Source organism: Protobothrops mucrosquamatus, unplaced genomic scaffold (genome assembly GCF_001527695.2).
Source record: "Protobothrops mucrosquamatus isolate PMUCROS unplaced genomic scaffold, P.Mucros_1.0 scaffold838, whole genome shotgun sequence".
Classification (NCBI taxonomy): domain Eukaryota; kingdom Metazoa; phylum Chordata; class Lepidosauria; order Squamata; family Viperidae; genus Protobothrops; species Protobothrops mucrosquamatus.
The window spans coordinates 183,739-205,666 of record NW_015387094.1 but is presented as its reverse complement, the minus strand read 5'-3'; the positions used below and the strand labels follow the sequence as shown (position 1 = coordinate 205,666).

General features: G+C 36.7%; 1 protein-coding gene across 1 annotated transcript in view; it reads left to right on the top strand.

The window, feature by feature from the left end:
- Positions 1-13,087: 13,087 nt before the first annotated feature.
- CDK19 (cyclin dependent kinase 19) overlaps positions 13,088-21,928 on the top strand; it is a 61,650-nt gene continuing 52,809 nt past the window's right edge. The window contains exon 1 of the mRNA XM_015818996.1: positions 13,088-13,293. Within this exon, the coding sequence (XP_015674482.1) occupies positions 13,270-13,293 (24 nt within the window). The 5' untranslated portion in view covers positions 13,088-13,269. The remainder of the gene's footprint in view (positions 13,294-21,928) is intronic.

The window sequence follows — 21,928 nt, the reverse complement described above, 5'->3', positions numbered from 1 at the left end:
ATTGGATGAATAATATGTGGATCAAAATATACTAATATTCTAGTATCTCTGGAAACCAATGGCACCTTCTGGTAAATAAGTTTCTTGGATGAGAAGTGAAATGATTTCAAGAAAAATCAAGAAATTCCAGTTGCCATTTGAAAAAAAGTATCTTTTGGGACAACTATGACCTGGGTGATTGAAAACCTTCATAAAGATATATCTCTTATTTAAAGGAATATTAGTGTTTTACCAAATGTCAGTTGTAACTATACCGATTTATTCTTATAAATGTCTAGTATTATATAAACAATAATACTTAATATGAAGACCCAGACGACAGCTTGTTCGCTGAATTACGTATTTACTGTAGTTATCCACACCCTGTCCCTTTTATCCCGATTTTCCTGTACCCGCACCGACCCTACCTTTGCCCTACCCATATAAAATCTAATAATATATATATATTTTAAAAAAAGATATATCTCTGAAAAAATTCACATCAATTAGAAAACTATGGAATATAGTGTCTATTGAATATTTTTTAAAGATTCAACCCTTTCCCCATGCTAAATTGACTTTGTGGAGAAACCCAACTTTAAAAATTGGGAAAAATACGAAAAAATTGGATAGAAGTGGGAATATTGACTCTGGACTGGTTTTTTTTCCCCCAGTCGTGTCAGAAGCACCGAGGTGCTTCTGGAATGAAAGGATTAGCCAGTGACATCACTAATGCCCAGGAGATGCACAGTTGCTGGGCTCCTTTCATGGCCCCGGCAGGAGCTGGAGTGAAGGACGAGAGCTCATCCCTCCCCATATGTACTTCTGGAGAAGGTTCTAAAGCTGGAGAGTGGAAGGAAAGGGAAGAAGAGAACAATTAATATTTTTAATTATAGTGGTGATGGATGCACTGTGCACAGACCAGAAGGACCGTGTTGGGGACAGATTGTCATGAAGAAAATCTGTGTGGTTACTAAGAGTCAACACTGATATGTTGGCACAGAATCAGTCAAACCAAAGATGTTTTTGATGTTTGTAGTCATGGCCTCATGTATTTAGTATTGTTGACAAAGGAATCAGTGCAATGACAAACACTAGTGGTGATGACTCTCCTTGAAAGATTCTTCTCTTGATATCAACCTTTCCCAGACTATCACCCTGATCAACTATTGAGCCTTCATTGTCTAATTATGTGGCAAGAAGTCAAATGCCTTCTTGTAATCAATCCTTGCCACGTGAGTTCAAATTGGTCTTTTTCCTCCTCTTATAGTTTTCCAGAATCATCTTGTTAATTAGGATCTGATCTTTTGTTTCTTTGCTGTTTGGAGAGTTTCCTCTCTGCTCAAGTGAAAATAACTTGTTTTCAATAGGTGCTGTTGGACTGCATCAACTATCACACCAGTTAAACATTTGAAAGTTGATTGTAAGCAGTTAGATTGGTGCTGCTTCTATTGCTAGGTCTTTCATTATCAGGTAGGTTTTAGCAGATATTAGCCATTCTTCAATTACACCTCCGTGCAATATGTTGTTAAACTGCTTGGCAATGAATTCAGTCAAACCATATAGTTAATTTTCACCTGTGCTGACCAATTCTTGCTGTTTTCTCCACCATTTCTGCTGTTATTATAACTTCTTTCACTTCATCTCTTTTATTTTTATCCACTTTTATCCAAGCTGCACTCTTGTTGTATTTCTTTGGATTGTACCACAGCTGTGCCCAGAACTGCACTATTTCTTTTTTGTCAGATGTTGACTGGCTTGTTGCAGTTTCTTCATTCAGGAAATTGGAGATTCTGCCTATATTGTGGAATTTGACCTTTGTATCAGCTGATCTTCCTGGCTATAGCTGTTATTTTCTGCTTTATTATTTCCAGTGCTTCCTTGATCTTTCTTCTTTTTAGGTGATATTTCTTAATCAGATATTCTTTGGTCTTCTTGTTCTTCAGCTTCTTTTCTTTCATCTGTTGTAGCCTACCTACTGTACATCTGATCTTAGCATGCTGAACTTATTTTTCAGCCTGATCTTCCATTTTGGTGATGCACTATATTTGGCATTGGTTTCTGTAAATTATATCTCACCACATTGTTTATGGGAGAGACACTCTTCATCTGGCTCCTCTGATGAGGCCTGTCCAGTATGGTTGAACCTCTGGCACAGCACTCATTTTCCTCAGAGCACACAAGCCCACAATTATGTCATGGTAGTGTCTCACTGGGGGTTTATTATTAAAGTTTATGTGTCTGTCTATGTGTATGCATATTTACATGTAAAAAATTTAGCTGTGAATTAAGGCCTGCAGAATCAACATTTTTTTGTTTTTCTTTTCTCCCAATTGTTTTCTTGTTTAACTCCTTAATTTTAACAAATTAAATTATTAGCTAGTTAACTTCTGTTGTCTTTTGATAGTAATGGTGTCATTCTGACAGGAAATTTATACTACTGTACATCCCTCTGCTACTTATGAAATGGCAAGCAGCTGAGGAAAAAAGATTCCGTTTACCTCTTGCTTAGTAAAAATGCAGAAAGGAAATTTCTTTGTAGAATGGTGATGACAAGCCCCCTTGCAAAGTGTGGGGGATGTGTCACTTGGGTTTTGGGGGGAAAGGACATAGGGATCCTTGCTTGAGGGAGCTAGAACAGCCAACCTACCATACTGCTGTATGGGTGCTCATATAGGTGCAAATTCAAATATTTACGGTATTCACTTAGTGCAATTTAATTTCTTTTAACCAATTCCATTGGAATATTGCTGTTATAGTTCATACTGTCCTACAGGATGCTGGATAGCCTTGGAAAGAAAAGGGAGATATAATTCAGAATAATAGCATGTATGGATTATTGTTTAGTAATGCTCTTCTTGGGTCCAAATCAAGTAATGTAGATTAAGGGATTTTAAATAATAAAATGGCTGTGAGGATCTGTAAAATGAATGCTGCAGTTTCCTTAGTAAGTTTTGTAATTATAATACTAAGTTGTCTGCAATTTGTCACCATTGTGGTTGCCATTATGCATGCAGCTGTGATGCTACAATCAAAAATGCAAGAGTGGGCATCTCCCTATCAACAACCACCACTGTTGCTGCAATAGATCATAGGATTTATTGTACTTAGCACACTCTTTGACAGCACAATTGATTAGATAATGGCAGGAAGCTGTATCTTAGGGTTAGGGTTAGGGTCTCTCTCTCTCTCCCTCCTTCCCTCCGCCCTTGATAGCTAGCTAGTTTATCGAAAACAATTTTGGGTGAAGTGAGGACATTTGTATCCCATTATGTGAAATTTATTATCTCATATGGAATTCATTAATTCCTGCTATAGGAGTTATAGCATGTTGATGAGGTTGCCTGCATAAATCTTTGATTGGGGAGCACTGGCACATATTTAGGGATAGTGGAGCATCTTTATTTTCTATTTATTTATTAAAAACATTTATATGGTCACCCAGCTCACACATGGTGACTTCAGGCGGCTTACAAAAATAAAACCTCAAATACCAAACCCATTAATTCCGCTGGGTATGGGATGTCTTTCATTTCCTGGCCTATTCAGTAGTGGCATATTCCCAGATGTACTATGCCCCAATATAACATGAACAGAAGATCTGGAATTGTTTGCCAGTCTCCCCCAGATGCCCGGCTGTCTAATCTAAGACAAAGAATGACCCAGTGAAATCCAATCAAATCCAGTTCTTTTATTTGCTTATACCTAATAGAATCTCACCAGACTAAAGCTATAACCTTCTGACCTAATAGATATAGTCTGGGATATTCTAGGGCGTGGCTGCTCTGAACCTCTTCCTCCCTCCCCCATCCGGTTCAAGACTGCACAGTCTCTTATCTTGGGCCCTTCTCTAGAATGTGCCACTCTTCCTGGGAAGCCACAGTGTGATGCTGAGATTCCCCTCAACTCCTTCTGCAATTGCACATTCCATCACACTAGCAGACGCATTATGACTATAACTCTCAGACGTCAAGGTGAGCAGTGCTCTATTGGTTAAGCATTCTGGGATTTTTAATCCCAGTGCACTGGAAGGGTAGCAGTTGAGAAAAACTGTTCTGCAACAACAAGGAATAATAATTCAATTGTCCCTTGTTGCCGTCACTTTTACCAATGTAATTCTTCTCTTTTTATATAGTTAAACAGGTTTTCCATCTAATACTTCAAAACATTTCAAAATGCGCCTCTGTCTTTTATTTATTCAGAATTTTTAGAACAGAATTCTCCCTGGGCTAGCAAGAGATTAGCAGTATTATAGCTATAACTAGTTAAGGGTAGAAGAAATATTTCAATGTTCAAAGGGCGGCTCTCTCCCAAGTACATTTAACACCAGTGTTAAATAATTAACTATCATCTGTAATTGAAATTATGTCTCATTAGATTAAAAAATATAAATTTGTATGGTACCTGCACCACTGATGACCAGTTAGCTTTATCACTCTTTATTCCTTCTGTACAGATAAAGTTTTAATTTTTATTTAAAATGTATGAATGCCTCTAGGAGTCTAGAATATACATTTTTCTTAAATGTTTTCATCATAACATTTTAGCATTATGCTATCCCACTTTCTCTTGAAGCAACAGTTATGGAGTTTTCTTCTGTCTAAAAGTGATTGATGAATCCTGTGCTGGGTGTTGTAACCTTTTCTTGTGCTAAATGGCAAAGATTTTGAAATATCCCCTCCAGTGAAGATTATTTCCCTCATATCATAAAATTAGGATATGTCCAGATATCAATGAAAGGCGTTTTTTTTAAATGTACTTGTGTTTACTTTCAAAAGCACAAACCAGATTGTTGTTCATGATGGTTTTCAATTTATTTTGTGCAGTGTGTGAATCAGCAGTGCTAGGCTGGATAAAGATAATAGTTGTGGTTTTCCACTGAGTTGAAGGTGGTTCAAAAAAAAAGGTTCTCATCCTATTTCTACTTCTAGTAAGCATTTATTTTTAAATGTTATAGTTGTGAAATTAACCAGAATTAACTGTGGGACAAAAAAAAGGAGATGTAGTATATGCCATAGGAGGCAAAGTGTTTTTCAAATGGCTTTCACTTTTTAAAATATTGCCTATTTCCATCTTAGGGTATACCAGAAGAAGAGAACCATATTTGCTTATTTGGCTCCTTGACAACTTTTCAACTACTTAAAAGGATTTAGTTTGTCAATGATCTTGTTTCCAAATAGTGTGCCTGCTTATTAAAAACTGGCTCCATGGATATCTAGACACTAGGACAGACATGTCAAACACAAGGCCCGGGGCCCGGATGCGGCCCACGAAGTGGTTTCATGTAGCCCATGAAGCCATCCTGGAAACAGTGAGGGAACGGCCCCCGCTGCCTTGGCCCTGGCCCAGGCCAGCCGGGAGGGAGGGAGCCAATGTACAATTTGGTGGTGGCCATCTATGCTGAAACGCATTCAGTCTTAGCTCCACAAGGCCGTCTGGAAACAGCGAGGAACCAGCCCGTGCTATGTTGGCCCCGCCCCCTGGGTGCATGCTGGGGAGGGGTCACCCTTCGTGAGGCATGAAGAAATGGACCATGCCTTGGCGCTTGCCCCAGTCCCACTTTCTGCCAGAGACCCTCAGATCTGCCCCACTCCTGCCCAGGCCCCCACAGGGACCCTTGACGCGAATGATGTAGAGCTGGCCATGCCCACCCAGTAGGCCACACCCACTCCATCCACGCCCACCCAGTAGGCCGCATCCACCCTGGCCACACCCCCCCGAGGGCAACCGCAATGCTGATGCGGCCCTCAATGAAATTGAGTTTGACATCCCTGCACTAGGCAGTGCTGAATTCTGAGACGTGAATCCTGTATATCTTCATAAATTTCTGCCTTTTACTTCTGCTGTGTTCATAGATTCCAATGGGCTTCGTATATGGACTTCAAACCTTGGAGGTAGCAAGATACTCAGCAGAAGGTAAAGAGGAGTGCTGTCTTCTGGCATCATAATGTGTGCCTGTGTGCGAGTGTGCACTGAGATAGTACTGTGCAGTCCTTGAAGGTGAAAAATAAATACATGTATAACATCGGGGTCCTGGTTAATGGTCAGTCATGTCATTAGACTGCTTTTTTGAGCTGTTCATATAATCCATTAAATTAAGAAGGCCCTTTCGTTGGTATCTACGCTAACTCTGCATTCCATTCTAAAAGGGTCCACTGGCAACAGTTAGGAATAAAGAGGTAGAATGAAGGGAGGAGGGGAAGACAGAAATTTCTGATGTATTTCTCACATGCATGTATACCTGCCTGTCTCTTATTTCTGGGTGGATATTTATCTGAGGAGTTCTGGAACCATATAACAAGTTAAACTAAAATCAAACATGGTTTAGCACGATGCATGAATCCAGCCTAAATAAAAGCTGAAATTGTGCACAATAAATATATGTTATATTAGTTCGTACTCCATTGTGACTTAAGGTTGCAGAATTTATTAGACTCTTTAGTTCCTTACACTTTGTTAGCACTTAAATCTTTTCTTAACATAGAAGGGAGATATATTTTGAAATATTTAATTTCAAACCCTCTATTTATTGCAGTGTGAGATTTGATAGAGAACTTTGGTGATAATCTCTTTTACATTATCCTTGAACTGAGATATTTTAGATGTTTGCTTTATATATAAACTCATCAGGAACAAATGGAAGTAAATATTCTTTTCTTCAGTGATAATGTTTTAGTTTCAATAGCTGCTGTGGATCTGCTTCTACTGCAGTAATTGCAATTAAAAACTGATGTGACTCTGGCTATGTAAAGAAATTTGTGGCCAGTAATGAAGAGTGGTTGCTTATGATAGTGTCTGAAGTGGGCCATTTTAGGGCTGCTTGAAACTTGGTGTCATTTTTGGATGAGTACCATTTACATGCAAGAAAAATATTAAATAATATGCAGAGCAGAACATAGGATAGTTCGTTGCATGTAGAATTTCACTGCATATACACAGATGGTCTGTGATTGAATTTTATTTCCTGAGGTAAAGGAGAACTATAAACATAAATGTGTTTCAGTTCCTTTGGAACAAGCACGGGGAACTTATTTTTTATTGTGATTCTAGGTGCTCAGGTATGCATCATCTCTCTTCTCTTGCTGCTGAAATGTACCTCTGTGCCCAAGTATATAAAGCATATGAAAAAAATATTCTGCAGAACTGCAAAATAAAGATGGTTAGTTATTTTGTGCTTTCAGCTCTGTTAATAATTTTTACTGCTTCATACTGTGTAACAATTTTCAGTGCACATTATACCTGCAAGAAGGGTGAAGTCATTAGTTTTAGGAATTCCTTTTACTGACGAGAATAGAATTGGCTTCAGAGGTGACACTCTCAGCAGGAAATTATTTTAGGATTGCAATAATAGCATGTGGTTGAACAGCTTTATTAGAAGTTTAGAAGAACTGAACATAAACCAGAGGTTCTTTTAGACAAATTCTCTGCCCTTAAGGCAGGCTCCCTCAGACCCCTTTTTCCTTTAACTTCCCTAATCCATATTATAATGTTCTACAGGACAGCACTTTTGAATATCATATCAAGTTACATGCACTCAGATAACCCAGTTTAACTTAGAAAAGGGAAATACATTGTTATTACCTGAGCTGAACTGGGAACTGTGTTATTTCAAATAAATGTTATCAAAATCTATTGTTTTCTAGTGAAATAGATTGTGGGATTGAGTGCTATAATGTGAGAGGGAAAGTCAAGCACACATGGATTGCAATAACCCACAGAGTTGGTTTCTTATCTCGGAATACCTTGCCAGGCATGGAACTACAATATGGTAGTTTTGAAGCACTTTTGGGATACCACTTGGCCAAATAGACACAACACTCAAAATTGGGTAAAATGAAGGTCCTAATATGTGACCCTGACAGATTTTGGGACTTCGTTTTCACTTAAGGTTTATTACAGATCTACTTTAAACTAGCTTCCTTTTGTCTAGATGCTCATGCTAGGATAACTTTCTGTTAATGAAGCTAATCCTCTGTTCCGGTCTCTAAAAACAATATCCTTTAATTCTTAGATTAAAGCATGTGGGAAACTGGAGATCTGTCAAAAGAAGCTTTCTTGGTTTCAATTTCTAGTGTTCTACAGATGAAGAGGAGGGGTGGACTAATTCTTTTTCACTAATTTTAATATGAGAAAATAAAATGAAACCTAAGAGATAAAAAAGTAGGAAAAATAGTTGCAAAAAATAGTTTCCTATTTAGTCATTCATCTTAACAACTAGGTTGATGGAAGAACAATCAAGTGTGCCTGCCTATTTGCCATGTCTTCTCCCCAACCTGCAACAGTGCAGAACATCCAGGGCAAGAAAGAATAAAAAGAATAGTACAGTCATTTAAAGAAATATGCATTTTCAGCAAAAATCTCCCAGTTATAGAAGATAATATTTTGCTTAAAGCACAGTCCGTTACTTATCAGCCATGTGGAATATCTCTGAGTGGAGCAAGGTATTTTTCCCAAAATAAAACCACAATTCTGTGGATAACCATTAGGCGCAATTATACTTGATTTTAATAGTAGTTTGTCATATTATTTTAATTAGACGTTTAACAAAAATTAAGAATCTGCATTTTAAATTCTAAAGTACTTTTATGTGAGGGTAGGTTGTAAAAGAACAGTATCTTTTTAGATCCGTATTCCTCCTGGCTGGTTAAGACTTCCAGGATGGTGACTTCCAGGTGGGTCCAGACAGCAACAATGCCAGTCAAGGAGGCCTTGGTCTGCCCCTTCTTAAGAAACCATCATTGGACCTTACCTATCTAGAGAATTTTTTCCAGTCTCCCACCTTCCTTTTTTGGGGAAGATGCTGGAAGTGGTTGTGCTATATAGCTTCAGAGGGCCCTGGAGAAAATCGATTATCTGGATCCATTTCAATCCCATTTCAGGCTTGATTATGGGACAGAAGCAGCGTTGGTTGCGCTTGTAGATGATCTCTGGCAAGGGCAGGATGGGGATAGTGCATTCATCCTCTCCCTCCTTGATCTCTCAGAGGCTTTTGATACTAATGACCATGGTATCCTTTTCGGGCACTGCGAGATTTGGGGCTGGGCAATGCAGTCTTGCACTTATTTAGTTCCTTTGTCCAATGCTGGTCCCAGTTGGTGTTGATAGGGATTCTGAGGTCCATCTGAAGGCCCCTCTTTTGTGGTATGCCACAGGGCTTGGTATTCTTTCTGCTCCTTTTTAACAACTACATGAAGTTGCTGGGTGAGATCATATGGCACCACAGGATTAGGTATTATGAGGTTATCATCTTTAAATCCATTCATGACATGGAACCAGGAAGTGAGGAAGTCTCTTATCAAATGCGATTGGCCTGCCCCACTCGTTCCGCCAAAATGGGCTTGCCGCAGTTAAGGAATTTTGAGTAGCACCATTTAAGAAAACAGCCTTTTCTGCTATAGCCTCTGCCTTCTAGAATATCTTGTTGCCAAAGGTGAGATCTGCCACCATTCTTTTTTGCCTTCTAGAAAGGCCTTAAAACAGGGGTTCCCAACCGGGGGTGCAAGATGATATTCCAGAGGGTGCGAAAACTTGGGTTTCCAAAATTATAGGTGTCTGTGCATAATTCATTGCCATTATTTTGAACTTTTGTAAGGGGTGCGAGAATTTATTAGAAGCGTTCTAGGGGTGCAGGATATAGAAAAGGTTGGGAGCCAGTGCCTTAAAACCTGGATCTGCCGGTTGGCTTAGGGCACTGATGGGGGTGTGCTATATGTGGAAGTGGTTGGTGGAGTGATAGACATGATCCCATCCCTGTACCATTCATGCTCTTAGTTTTTAGTCTTTATTTAATTGTTGTTAATTTTAATGATTTTATGGCACTGTGAGTCACTCAGAGTCACTTTGGATAGTGAAATGGGTAGTATATAAATTTAATAATAAATAAATGAAATTAATTTCCTAGCCCTTTTTTATTATTATTCCTAAATTGGTGCATTTTTAGAAAGTGACTATTGTAAATGGAATTCTGTAAATAAATTGAAATTACAAGAAGCACGACTAAAATTAGATGTTGTATTCCTAAACTGATTCCTAACTAGACCAGAAAATTAGGAATATAAAAGCTGATTGCAAAGACAAAATTTGCTAGTTACCTTAACAACTGTTGATTTGCTAGACAAGATGTTTTTTTTAAAAAAAGAATATAAACTATTGATATCGGAATTCTATTGTGAATGTTGGGATGCTCTGGTATATTTACTCTTTGATTTTCCTTTCTGTTTAGAAAAATATTTTTCTGGTTACGAGAGAACTTCAGGAGGGAAGAGAGATTCTTTTTATTATATTTTATAAACACCATATATATTTCTCCAAAATATTTGGAAACGATTGCTTTAAACATTGTTTCTGGAATATTATTTTAAAAAATATGCTAGTGCATAGATATATAGAAGTAATTCTTGTTTAGAGACCACAGGACCAGCAACTCAGTTGTTAAGTGAAGCAGTTGCTAAGTGAAACCAGAACTGTATTTATGATTGTACTTCAGCTTTAATTTGCTTTACAGATCTGTGAGGGTCATAAAGGATTGATTGTAAGATTACTTTTTCATCACCTGCATAACTGCAAACAGTCATTAAACGAAGCAGTTGCTAAAAAAGGAATTACTGGTACCGACATTTTACCTTAATATCTAATCATTGGTACATTTGCGTGTGTGTGCCAGTGCGATTTGGTTGTCTTTAAAGAGTGCAGGCAAACATATGGGTGGTACAGTTATTTTTAATTAGACATTTGTTTGCCTCCAGCTTGTCAGCTACATAAAAACCAGTCTTGCCTCCGCTCCAGCCAAATTCATTTCAAAACTGAAAGAGAAAAATATCTGAAGTCAGTATTTGTTCTGACAAACCTTCAACTTTTCTTAGATTCTGTGCATCATAGCCATGTTTGCAGAAGCCATACCAAAGCAGACGTCAACAAACTCTTTCTGGATCTTCAAAGATGAATACAATCCTGCATTGGTTGCAAGTTCAAAATTTCTGAAAAAACTGAAGATGTGGTTAGAAATATTTTTTTGAGATAGAAACTGAACATTTTCAAGAAGTTGGAAAATTAATAACACGGTTGTTGAGTGAATCTGTTTCTTCCATTGACTTTGCTTGTCAGAAGGTCACCAAAGGGGATCACATGACCCTGGGACACTACTATGGTCATAAATGTGAGTCAGTGCCCAAGTGTCTGATTTTTGATCATGTGACCATGGGGATGCTGCAACGGTCATAAACGTGAAAAATGATCATAAGTCACTTTTTTCAATGCTGTTTGAATGGTCACTAAAGGAACTGTGTAAGTTGAGGACTACCCGTAAAACCTTTTTAGAAATATAATAGATATCTGCTATACTCTATTATACCAATAAATTGTTATATAGACCAACAAAATAAATTAATATGAGGCATGGGTTTTGATTGGTATTAAATCAATAAAAATATTTTATGACTAAAATCAGTGTTCCTATATATAGTAACATTTTTGTAACAGAATGGCTCAAATTTTAATAACAGTTAACAGAATAAAAATAGCATGCTGGTACCAAAGTTGCATATAACATTTACAATAGTATGTTGGCATACTATACCTTTGGCATAGTCAAATTCCCAAAGTCTGATGTATGTGTTGATAATGCAGCAGAGGAATAAGGTTTTAAAAAGTTGGTGTTGAGGTTAAATAAGATAATATTTAAACTGCAGATACAAACTATTCCTCTATGTCTACTTAATTATATTAAAAATGTAACTCAGAATGTTACATGTGCCAATACAGTTCTGTTAATGGCAGCTATATTATATATTAATTAAATTTAGAATTCTAATACTAGCTTACCAGGAGCCAGCAAGAAAATGAATACAAAACAAAATTAGAACGACTGTTTTGGAACAGGTTGAATGGAATTTATGTAAAATCAGTGACTGAGTAGAATAATATTTTGGAGTACTGAATGGGATTATGCATACTGCGATTTTATGCATATTAATTGAGAATAAATCTAAATTCACCATTAAATTTTACCAGACTTTCTACATTCTAACCACTGCACTACTGCGGCACCTAAAAAGTATTCATTAAAACAATTAACAATTACACAAGAAAAAGGTGTGCATTTTACTGTTTCCCTAAGTACTGGGGGAGTGGAAACTTCTGATAAATGTACATAGAAAGTTCTGCAATATCATATCAAACTTTTTATCCATCTGATTCAAGATTTAGTACTTAGATTCTGTTTATACACTATATCTTAGATATGGATCTGTCTTATCATCTGTTTGGTACCTGATTTTTTAAAATTAACGATGCCAGGAACATAGAATCTCTAGATGTAGAAGTTCCGCATTAGAGTAATTGGATATACAGTAGTGGTAACAGCATCACTTTTTAAAGTCACAACGGCACTGAAAAAAAGTGACTTACGACTGGTCCTTGCGTTTACACCATTGTAGCATCCCCATGGTTAGGTGATCAAAGTTTGGGCACTTTGCAACCCTCATGTATTTTCAACAGTTGAAGTATCCCAAGGCCATGTGATTACCATTTGCAACCTTTCAACCAGCTTCTGACAAGAAAAATCAATGGAGGAAGCCAGATTCACTTAACAACATATGATTTACTTAACAAGCATGGCAAAAAAAAGGTTTACAATCAGGCATGACTCATTTAACAGCTACATTGTTTAGCAATGAAAATCCTGGTTCAATTGTGATTGTAAATCACTTGTATGGACTGTTGTCAGAGGCCAGAGTTTCACTTTGAAGTGCTCCAGGTCAAGTGAAATATTAAAATTAAACAAAAATGTTTTAATATTGCTATTATAAGCAAGCTGTTTTGTTAATGTCTATGGGTGCTGACAGAGTGCTGCTAATTGCCACTCCCTTGGCAATATGGTCTTATTCAGGGCAACCATTCCTTCCTACACCCAGTTTTGCTCCACCCTTGCCAACACTGCCATCATCACTGTGTTTTCCCACATCTCTAATTAGGAGGGCATTTTGATAATTATCACTTGAATAATCAGGTGTTCTCATTAGATCGCAATATACACTTTATTGTGGTGTTTTTGGGGGTTTTTTTGCCTATTGAAAAGCTGCCTGTCAAAGTGATAATTGGTTATGGAAAAATAGAACGGATCATTAACTGCACTGTACCATCAATTAGTCCATTATAAGAGGATAGAGATTAAGCTGTGTAAGTCCTGTTATATATTTCAAGTGTTAATAAGTCTTGTAAAATTCACTTTTTTCTTGCAGAAAAGATGAAAAGGAATATGCACTGAAACAGATTGAAGGCACAGGGATATCCATGTCGGCCTGTAGAGAAATAGCAGTAAGTGAACCCAACAAAAGTATTTAACTCTTTCTACAATTAACAGCATGGAGAGAATCCAACTAGTTTCCATCACGGGAAAGCTGTAGTGCAAAGCATCCGGCTTTCTCTGCAGAAAGTCCCATCTGCAATACTTGGCATTTAATTGAGAAATTGCTAGGCTAGTTGGAACAACAATCCAAATTAATATGTAAGGCAGCTTCTTCTGTTTCTATTTCAGCAGAGAAGGGGAAAGAAACTTAGTTTTTCCATTATAAACTACAATATACATTTCAGTGCCGCTCTGGACTAGTTAGGAATGTGCAGAGTGTGTGAGGTCAGATTGAAGGGGAAGGAGTATTGCCGAAATCAAGCCCATCCCTTATCAGCCAGTAGAACCTGGCACTTCTAGAGGGAAACTAGCTGAATTTTGCCATCTTAATTTTTAATTGTTCTGCTAAATGTCAATTTTAAAAGTCTCCATACATTTGAACATACTTGCTTCAAATGCCACATTTGACATCTATGCCTAAATAGCATGGTATATTTTAAATTCAGATTTAAAAGATACCATGCATACAATAATTCACATTTAAAAGATACTGAGATACTTAAAAATAATTAGATTAATTTTCTAATCTTTCAATTTTAATAGAAAATATTATTAGTGTCCTAATAGCTGTATGATTAATTTTTTTTTTAATTTTTAGGAGATTTTATTTCTTGGTATATTTCAGAAAAGTGCAATATACAATATTTAACTAAACTAAAGAAATGAAAATAAAATAATGTGGATTTGGTTTAGGTAATAGTGATTCTAGTTTCCAGAAAACTTACACGATGCTTTCTATTTATTTAGTAATTGAAAAATATAATTAACTTCAATAAACCTCTGATTAATGGAACGTGTAAGAGTCTGTTAAATCAATTAGTGATGTAATTTAAATAATTTGCATATTTTTATTGTTTGTGTAATGCTGTCATTACACAAATGTTGTAAATTGATAAATGATATAACGTACATAAAATGTCTGGATTATTCTGAATACAACCTGACATTGTTATTTTGTGATGATGTCTGGAGGTACATTTTATCTATTAAACCAGAAGTCTTCTAAATCAAGGATTTACTGTTTACGTGCACTGTTTTATTTGCACCACTTTATTATTTGCAGTTGAATGCATTAACATATAGTGCATTTAAAGGGGTGCAAAATGCTCTGTAACATTAAGTCTGTGACAAATATGTTATATATGTATATAACCTTCTGATACGGCATTTGGTTAGTCTGTTTCATCAGTCCAACAAATAGACTAGACAATAGACCTTGTACATCCTTAAAGAACATTATTGCATCAGCATTTGTGACCCTGATTTCATTTCAGGAAAATCTCACTCTGTAGGATTTAACAAGTGATGTGTTAACCAATCCTAAGATTGGTTAAAAAAAAACCTGAAATGATATACAAATAACTTTTTCTAGGATTTATAGAATTGTAGAGATAGTTGGAGGATGGTTCCCCATCCAAAATTCTCCATATGTGTTGGGAGTTACAGTCTGGAAGGTACCAAATTGAAAAATCCATTACTGTACATAGCAAAACTATGAGTTGCTGTTTCATGACTGTTTGATTAGGAAATATGGAAATATGTCTATCTTATCCAATCAATCAATCAATTATATATGGCTGCTCACTCACCAAGTGATGCTGGCAGCTAACAAATTAAAACATCAAAAAAGTATGTCCAAAATAAAACTGCAAAGAGATGAATATAGCTCTTGAAACAATGATTCACATAATCCAACTAACATGTACTGATGACTCATTTTACAGCCTCAGTGCTTGAGGAAAGAACCAGATCTTCAGAGCCTTTATAAAGGCCAGCAGAGTTGGGACCATCTAAATCAGACGTGTCAAACTCGCGACATCACGTGACGTCGCACAACGTATCGGGACGGTTTTGCCATTGCCGGCAATAGGGTGGGTGCAGCTTCCGGATGATGCATCCGGCCCATGGGCTAGCAGTTTGACACCCCTGATCTAAATCTATACTACTTTATAGGGCTATATGTGGGAACACTGAGGTAGAATATATACATAATTACACATGCTGCTGTCTTCTGAACCTTCTGTAGCTTCTGACCTTCAGCCATAGTCCTATGTAGAGTACATTACAAATGCATGAGTGACTTTGAGCAGGGCCTTCTGATCCAGGAACAAGCACAACTGGTGCAGAAGATTTATGCAAAGGCTCTCCTAACTCCTGGCAAGAGCCAAAAATACAAGAGGACCCACAATTTGCAAACCATTTCCAGCTGGGTATTCCAATCCTATTCAGAATTAAAGATGAAGATCTCCAGCTTCAGGTGATCTCAGCATCCACAGCCATTCTGTCTTGCTAAGATTGATCTTCAGCCTATTTCTGTTCAGAGGCCCACAACTGAGTATGTATAACCAGGTGCCTTTAGTATGTTGCCATTGGATGACCTGTGACCTCATGTAAATAATAAATAGAGAGGAGCGCATTAAGTCCTACAGCATCTTTCCAAGTAAAACTCTAAGACTCGATCTCCCCGCCCCATAACCAATTCTGACTGTAACCAGTAGCCAGTCCTGTAACCAGGACACGTGAGAATACTGTGCTGTGCCTGCCACTCCCAGCCATCTGAGTCAGTTCAGAAGAATACCAGAAGATACATTGATTTGTTTGAAAGCTATCAAGAGATAAGAAAGGTCCAGGATGGACAGACCATCCCACTTTCATTCCCGTTCAGTCATAGTCATCAAGAACAAAGTCATCAACAATTAATGTGTACTGAGTATTCTACTGAGGCCTGAAACCTGATGGGAACTCACATAATCCATTTCCTCCAAGGCCGTCTGAAGGTACAGCCCAAGTGCAAAGAAACAAAAGTAGGAGATTGGACACTGGACAAAATTTGGGAAGCTCCATCACCAGCTCTACTATGGCATCTAGTAGCTGATATAGCAGCATTTTTCCATCAGATCCTAGAGGCCAGCTTCACAAATAGGGTTCACATCCAGTTATCTTTAGAGCAGCCCCTCTGAAATTAACCACTCTACCATCACTACTTTAGGATTATAGCTGGTGCCACACTTGATACATAGATGGGTACATCTCCAAAGGGCCACATATCCCAAAGTGTTTATCAGTGTTCTGGTTATACTTGCCAGGTCAGTCCTCTCATCTTTGATCTTGGATGAGAAGAGACTTATTACAGGCTAACTTACACATCAGTTTAGCATAGTGGTTTAAAATGTTGGCTTAGAAACCCAAAGACTGAATTTTAGGCCTCCCTTAGATATGAAAGCTGGCTGGGTGTCTTTGGACCAGTCACTCTCAGTCAAACACATCTCACAGGATTGTTGATGTGAGGAAAATAGGCACAAGTATTAGATATGTTACCACCTGAGTTGACCAAATATATATTTTAAAAGGTTGTCATTAAAAAAAAGGTAGTGTTAAGGTAGTGTTAAGCAGCATCAGCAACAGCTGGAAGCCAGGATCACCAAAGATCTTCCAGGCTCTGGGGCTCATTTGAGGAAACTGGAAGATGAAATCAGTAGTAAACACCAAACATATCTTCCCCATTAGTGGCCTGTTGCTATCTCCTGTCATATTTCCTTTTGCCTACCAACATCAAAATATTCTTCTCTGCCCTCCCCCACCCATTAGACTAAAGTTCCCTTCTTGGTTTTCCTTCCTCCAAGACCCTAGGGTCCATCCAGCATCATAATACTATGTCTTAACCAACTAGCAATCACTGCATATTCTCACGTTTTAAGTTCCCAATCTGATAACTTAGGTGACATTTTTCTTTTCCAATATTGTGCTAAATTTATTCTTGCTGCCTTAAACATGTGTCTTAGTGGAACGTGATATTTTTGATGGAAAGTTTTGGAATTATGCCTAGTAAAAAGAATTGTGGTTCAATTTCAGATTTTATTTTTTAATTTCTTTGAATACTGCTGTGTATTTCTTTCCAGTAATTTTTGAGTTCTTCCCATTGTTGTGTGGCAACTGTTTCTTTAAAGCTGTGCATTCATTTTGTCACACAATTTTTATTGTTTCTGTCTCTATGTCATATCTGAGAGTATTTATATATGTGCTCTACTAAATGATCTTGATAGTTTATGAGCATTTCAAATCCTGCCATTTTTCTTAAAATCCCTCTCTCATTTTTAAGGTTATTTTTTATTCTTCCAGCAATTTGTAAGTACATGAACCATGGCATATACTATCCTTTCCCAAGTAGTTCTTGGTATGTCTTTAGTCTTCTTGTGGAGTTTAAATAGACTATACAGTATCTGCATATGTATTTGAGCTTTTACTTATACCTATCCCTGACATGAAAAGCATTTATTTTAAAAGAGAATAGCAGTGAGATTATTGGATGTAATATTTTTTTCTCGTAATGTTCCATACATTTATCAAACTTTGTCTTATCACATGTTTTATGCATGGTTTGAGATAAGTAATTTTAAATTTCCTTAATTATTGCAGAAATAGTTTTCAAAAATGGAAAATGTCTAAATACATTTTAGAACACGGCTTTATCAGTTTTTCAGTCAGTAGCATAGATCATGTGGAAACACATGATTATCATGATGTTAACTTCTGATCTGGATAACTTTAATTTCCATATTAAAACTTCATTGCTAAGTCACCCTATAACATAAACAAGCTATTAGTATATAATGGACATTACAAACAGTGAACTTTATAACAAATAATATTTCCAGTGCACATATGGATTACAAATATATTAATATAAGGTTAATTAAGTGAAGATAATGTTGTGGGAATCTATCCACACACTAAGTTCTCATGTGCTGAAGAGTGCATGTTGAATTTCCTGAGTATAAGAGGTTTGGGAGGAGGTCCTGTCTACTCTGCAGATGGCACATGCTTTTCTAGCACAGTTCTTGTTGACCCCAAGTTCCTTTTTAATTACCATGGTAGCATATTGGAAAGTTTTCTCCAGGGTGTTATTCTCTGTTGTCATTCGAGCCTTCCTGACTTTGTTGCCACCTTTTTTAAAATTCTGCTATACTTGAGATCTTGTTTTTGCTTTCATGTTCTTGGAAACACTTGGCCAGGTCCATAATTGTCAGAGCTACAGGAGCAAACTCTTGCTATGAAATGTTGATTGGCTCTGATTAGCTGACCTGGGATAGGGGCAAGTGATAAAATCCTACCCCTACTGATGGTTATTGATTAAACTGATATAAAGGAATCATTCCTTGCCTTTTTATAGCAGTTAATTGATATTCTAGTCTCTTTGAGGTTATTTGTTCATTTTGAAAAATCTTATTTAGCTTGATAAGGCCTGGCATCTAGCATGTTCTATCTGGCAGGACTCAGTACTTGGTGCTCAAAATCTGTTCTTGATCCACCTCATCATTGCATTGACTATAGACATTACACTGCTTACCATACTTTGATGCACATTCTGGAGGCATCTTCACTCAGCATCAAATGATACAGACTAGCCTGCATTCCTACTTCTACAAGAAAATCTGGATATTGGACTTGTTAGATGATATGCTGACAGGAATTTCATTTTTCTCTTCTGCTTTCATAACAGTAGTAGCCTATTACAATACTTGAAAATTGATTGAGTTGCACTCTGCTTAATATCACTCACGGAGTTTCCAAATCCATGGAATTTAGTCCATGGAGATGTCTCATTAAGAAGGCTCAAATTATGATCAGTAGTCAGGGCTGTTTGAGTGTTTGAGAATGGCCAGATCTTGGGTGGACCCGTTTATATTGATCAACTATACAGAATTGTATAAAAATTCACCCATTTGGGTGAATCTTAGCTACTTGTGGAAGGAATGGGGGGCCTTAAAGGACAGAGCTACAAAGTTGAGATAAGAGGAGTTTGAGCCAGGTCAAGAAGCTAACTCAAGTAAGCATCTCAGACAAAACCCTTCCTAGTTCATATAGAAATAAAGTGAAAGTGGGGAAACACCATCAGACTTGCAAGATTCGGTTACTATAACTGCTACAATAAAAGTAGTCATGACTGGTAGGGATTTAATTTCTCAGTCTAGTCTACCTTGTAGGGCTGCCAATACTCCAATGAGGAATTAGTTATGTGCCTATTATTATGTTTGTTAAAGTGGTCTTTGAATTCAACTATCTGCCTACTGGTCTCAGTTGGTATCATGCCAGTAATGATTGGTTTGTACATGGTTGTGATTATTCTGGGAACTAAAGGGTGACTGGGTGCACTGTCTTAAGACATGTAATAGAAGGAATGGATTGAGGTCCCATCAAGCTTCCCAAGCTCTGGAAGGTTCCAGGTAATTTCTGCATAGGCAGGATATCATTTATGTGAATTCATTGTCACTTGAAGAATCATAGTTACTGGCTCTTTTATTAGAAAAGAATGTGTGTGACCTAGATCAGGGATGTGTGTGTGTGTGTGTGTGTGTTTGTACACACACACACACACATTTTTTAAATGGGCCTATAGCCTAATAGAAGGCACAGTATAACACAGTATGGTTTCTGGATTCAGTGAGTCCTTCTCCACTAGTGGATATCTTTGGTCATAAAGAATTTATGGGAAAAGAATTAAAACTTAAGGTTAGCGGTCCTTGGTGTTTGGGAATAGTTATTTGTTTTATTTTATCAAAAAGGGGCAAGTTCACCCTGAAATGCCTTCCTAGATAGGGCATATTCTGTGGTATTTCTCTATCAGGTAAAATAACTCATCTCTTGTTGAGAAAGCCTAACTTCTGGCCATTAACTTTTGTAGAGTATAGTAGAGTTTCAACTAGAGTAGAAAAATGTATGTATGTGAAATGTTGCTTATAATTCTTAGTCCCTTAAAGTTTCACCCAAATTCACTATTATTTATTATTATTTGCATCCAAATACGTAGATTCAATTTAGCAACAAGCAAATATTGATTTTATTTATTTATTAATTAAATGTTTATATTGCCCATCTCTCCTACAAGTGTTAATCCAGGAATACATGATGTATTTAATCTTTGGATTAGAAATACATCGGTTGGGGATATGATATATAGCTGCACCATCCATCTATCAGTAGAAGTTGTTAGAAACTTATTTCTAATCTTCCTGAGATTCCATAGAATAAAGGACACAATGCTAATTGTTTCGTTTCCTTTATTTTAGTCATAGTATAATCCTTTAAAAAAATCACTTGCGATGCTTTTGTTTAAGAAGAATGCTGTTTAGCAGTGCCAGAATGTTTTCAGAAGTGTAATTATTTATAGAACAATTGCTTTTCAAAATGCTTATTACTTATTATTACAGAATGCGGGTGTTACGTGACATGAACAATTGTAGCCAAAAGAGGCCTCTCTCAGAAACAATACACAGAAAAATAAAAACCAAATTTTTATTATATGGTCTGTGAGTTTCAAATCCTAAATATTGTTTGCTCCTCTAGGAGTGGATAGCTATTCTTAATCGGTAGGATAATTTATCTAATTAATACTGATACTCATTGAGATTCTGGCTTGACAGCAAGTCAATAATTAGTAGTTTTACAAAATAGTCTTGTACCTCCGGTAATCTCAAAAACAAAGCTGTTAAAAAGTATATGATTTGGGGATGAATCATTTCTCTCTTTAGACATCTACAAATTAGGTTTTTAGAAGCTGCATCTATTACTACTGTAGGTGCATTTTAACTACAATTTTTACAAATCTCACAAGCTGTGTTTTGTATTTCCATCTTCCAGGGGAGAAAGTTAGCAAAGTTGCTTCCCAGATTATCCCTTTCCAATGTTGTTAAAATTGTGCAAAATCATTCTCTTTCTCTGTGTCGTTAAGCTGATTTGGCAGGCTCTTGTAATATCATCTGGATTTTGCTTCTAAGAGTTGCCTAGGTGAAATGGATGGAGACTGGCTTACAGCAGTAAATTTTCTTTTGCGCTATATTATGTGACTTGGCGAGTAGCATGTTAAGATTGAAGACAACATGAGATTCTCACAGGCAGATATTGGAGAGGAAGGGTTACTAGGTTTAAACAAGGCCATACAGTAAAAGCAATAGGTGATCCATATCATAATCTACTTCATATGCAGACATTTCTGTATTTTAATTTTGTAGGTAATGAAAGAAATAAAATAATTGTTATAATTGATATATTCAAAGAGAATCTTATCTTTAATCTTTGTTTTTCATTCCTTTTTAATAACCCAGCAAAATCAAGAATCTTATCTTTAATCTTTGTTTTTCATTCCTTTTTAATAACCCAGCAAAATCAATAACCCAAAAAGCAAAAAGTATTTACCATTTCTCTGATTTAAAAATAGATTCCACCTATTAATCAACTACAGATTTATGTCAAATAGATGAAACTCTGAGCTTTTTAATACTTTTAAAAAAAAATATTTTATTGAGTTTTATAGAGGTAATAAAGGGATAGGGTCAAAAAGGATAAGACAACAAGAAATGATCAAAAAGGCATTCACTGAATTTTATTCGCATTTGTACTCCTCAGAGACTATAAACACCAAAGATATTGATAAATATTTACAATCTTCACCTATATATAAACTTACAGTGGAACAGCAGAAAATTATGGATGATGAGATTACAACAGATGAAATTCTAAATGCAATTAAACAATTGAAAGTTGGTA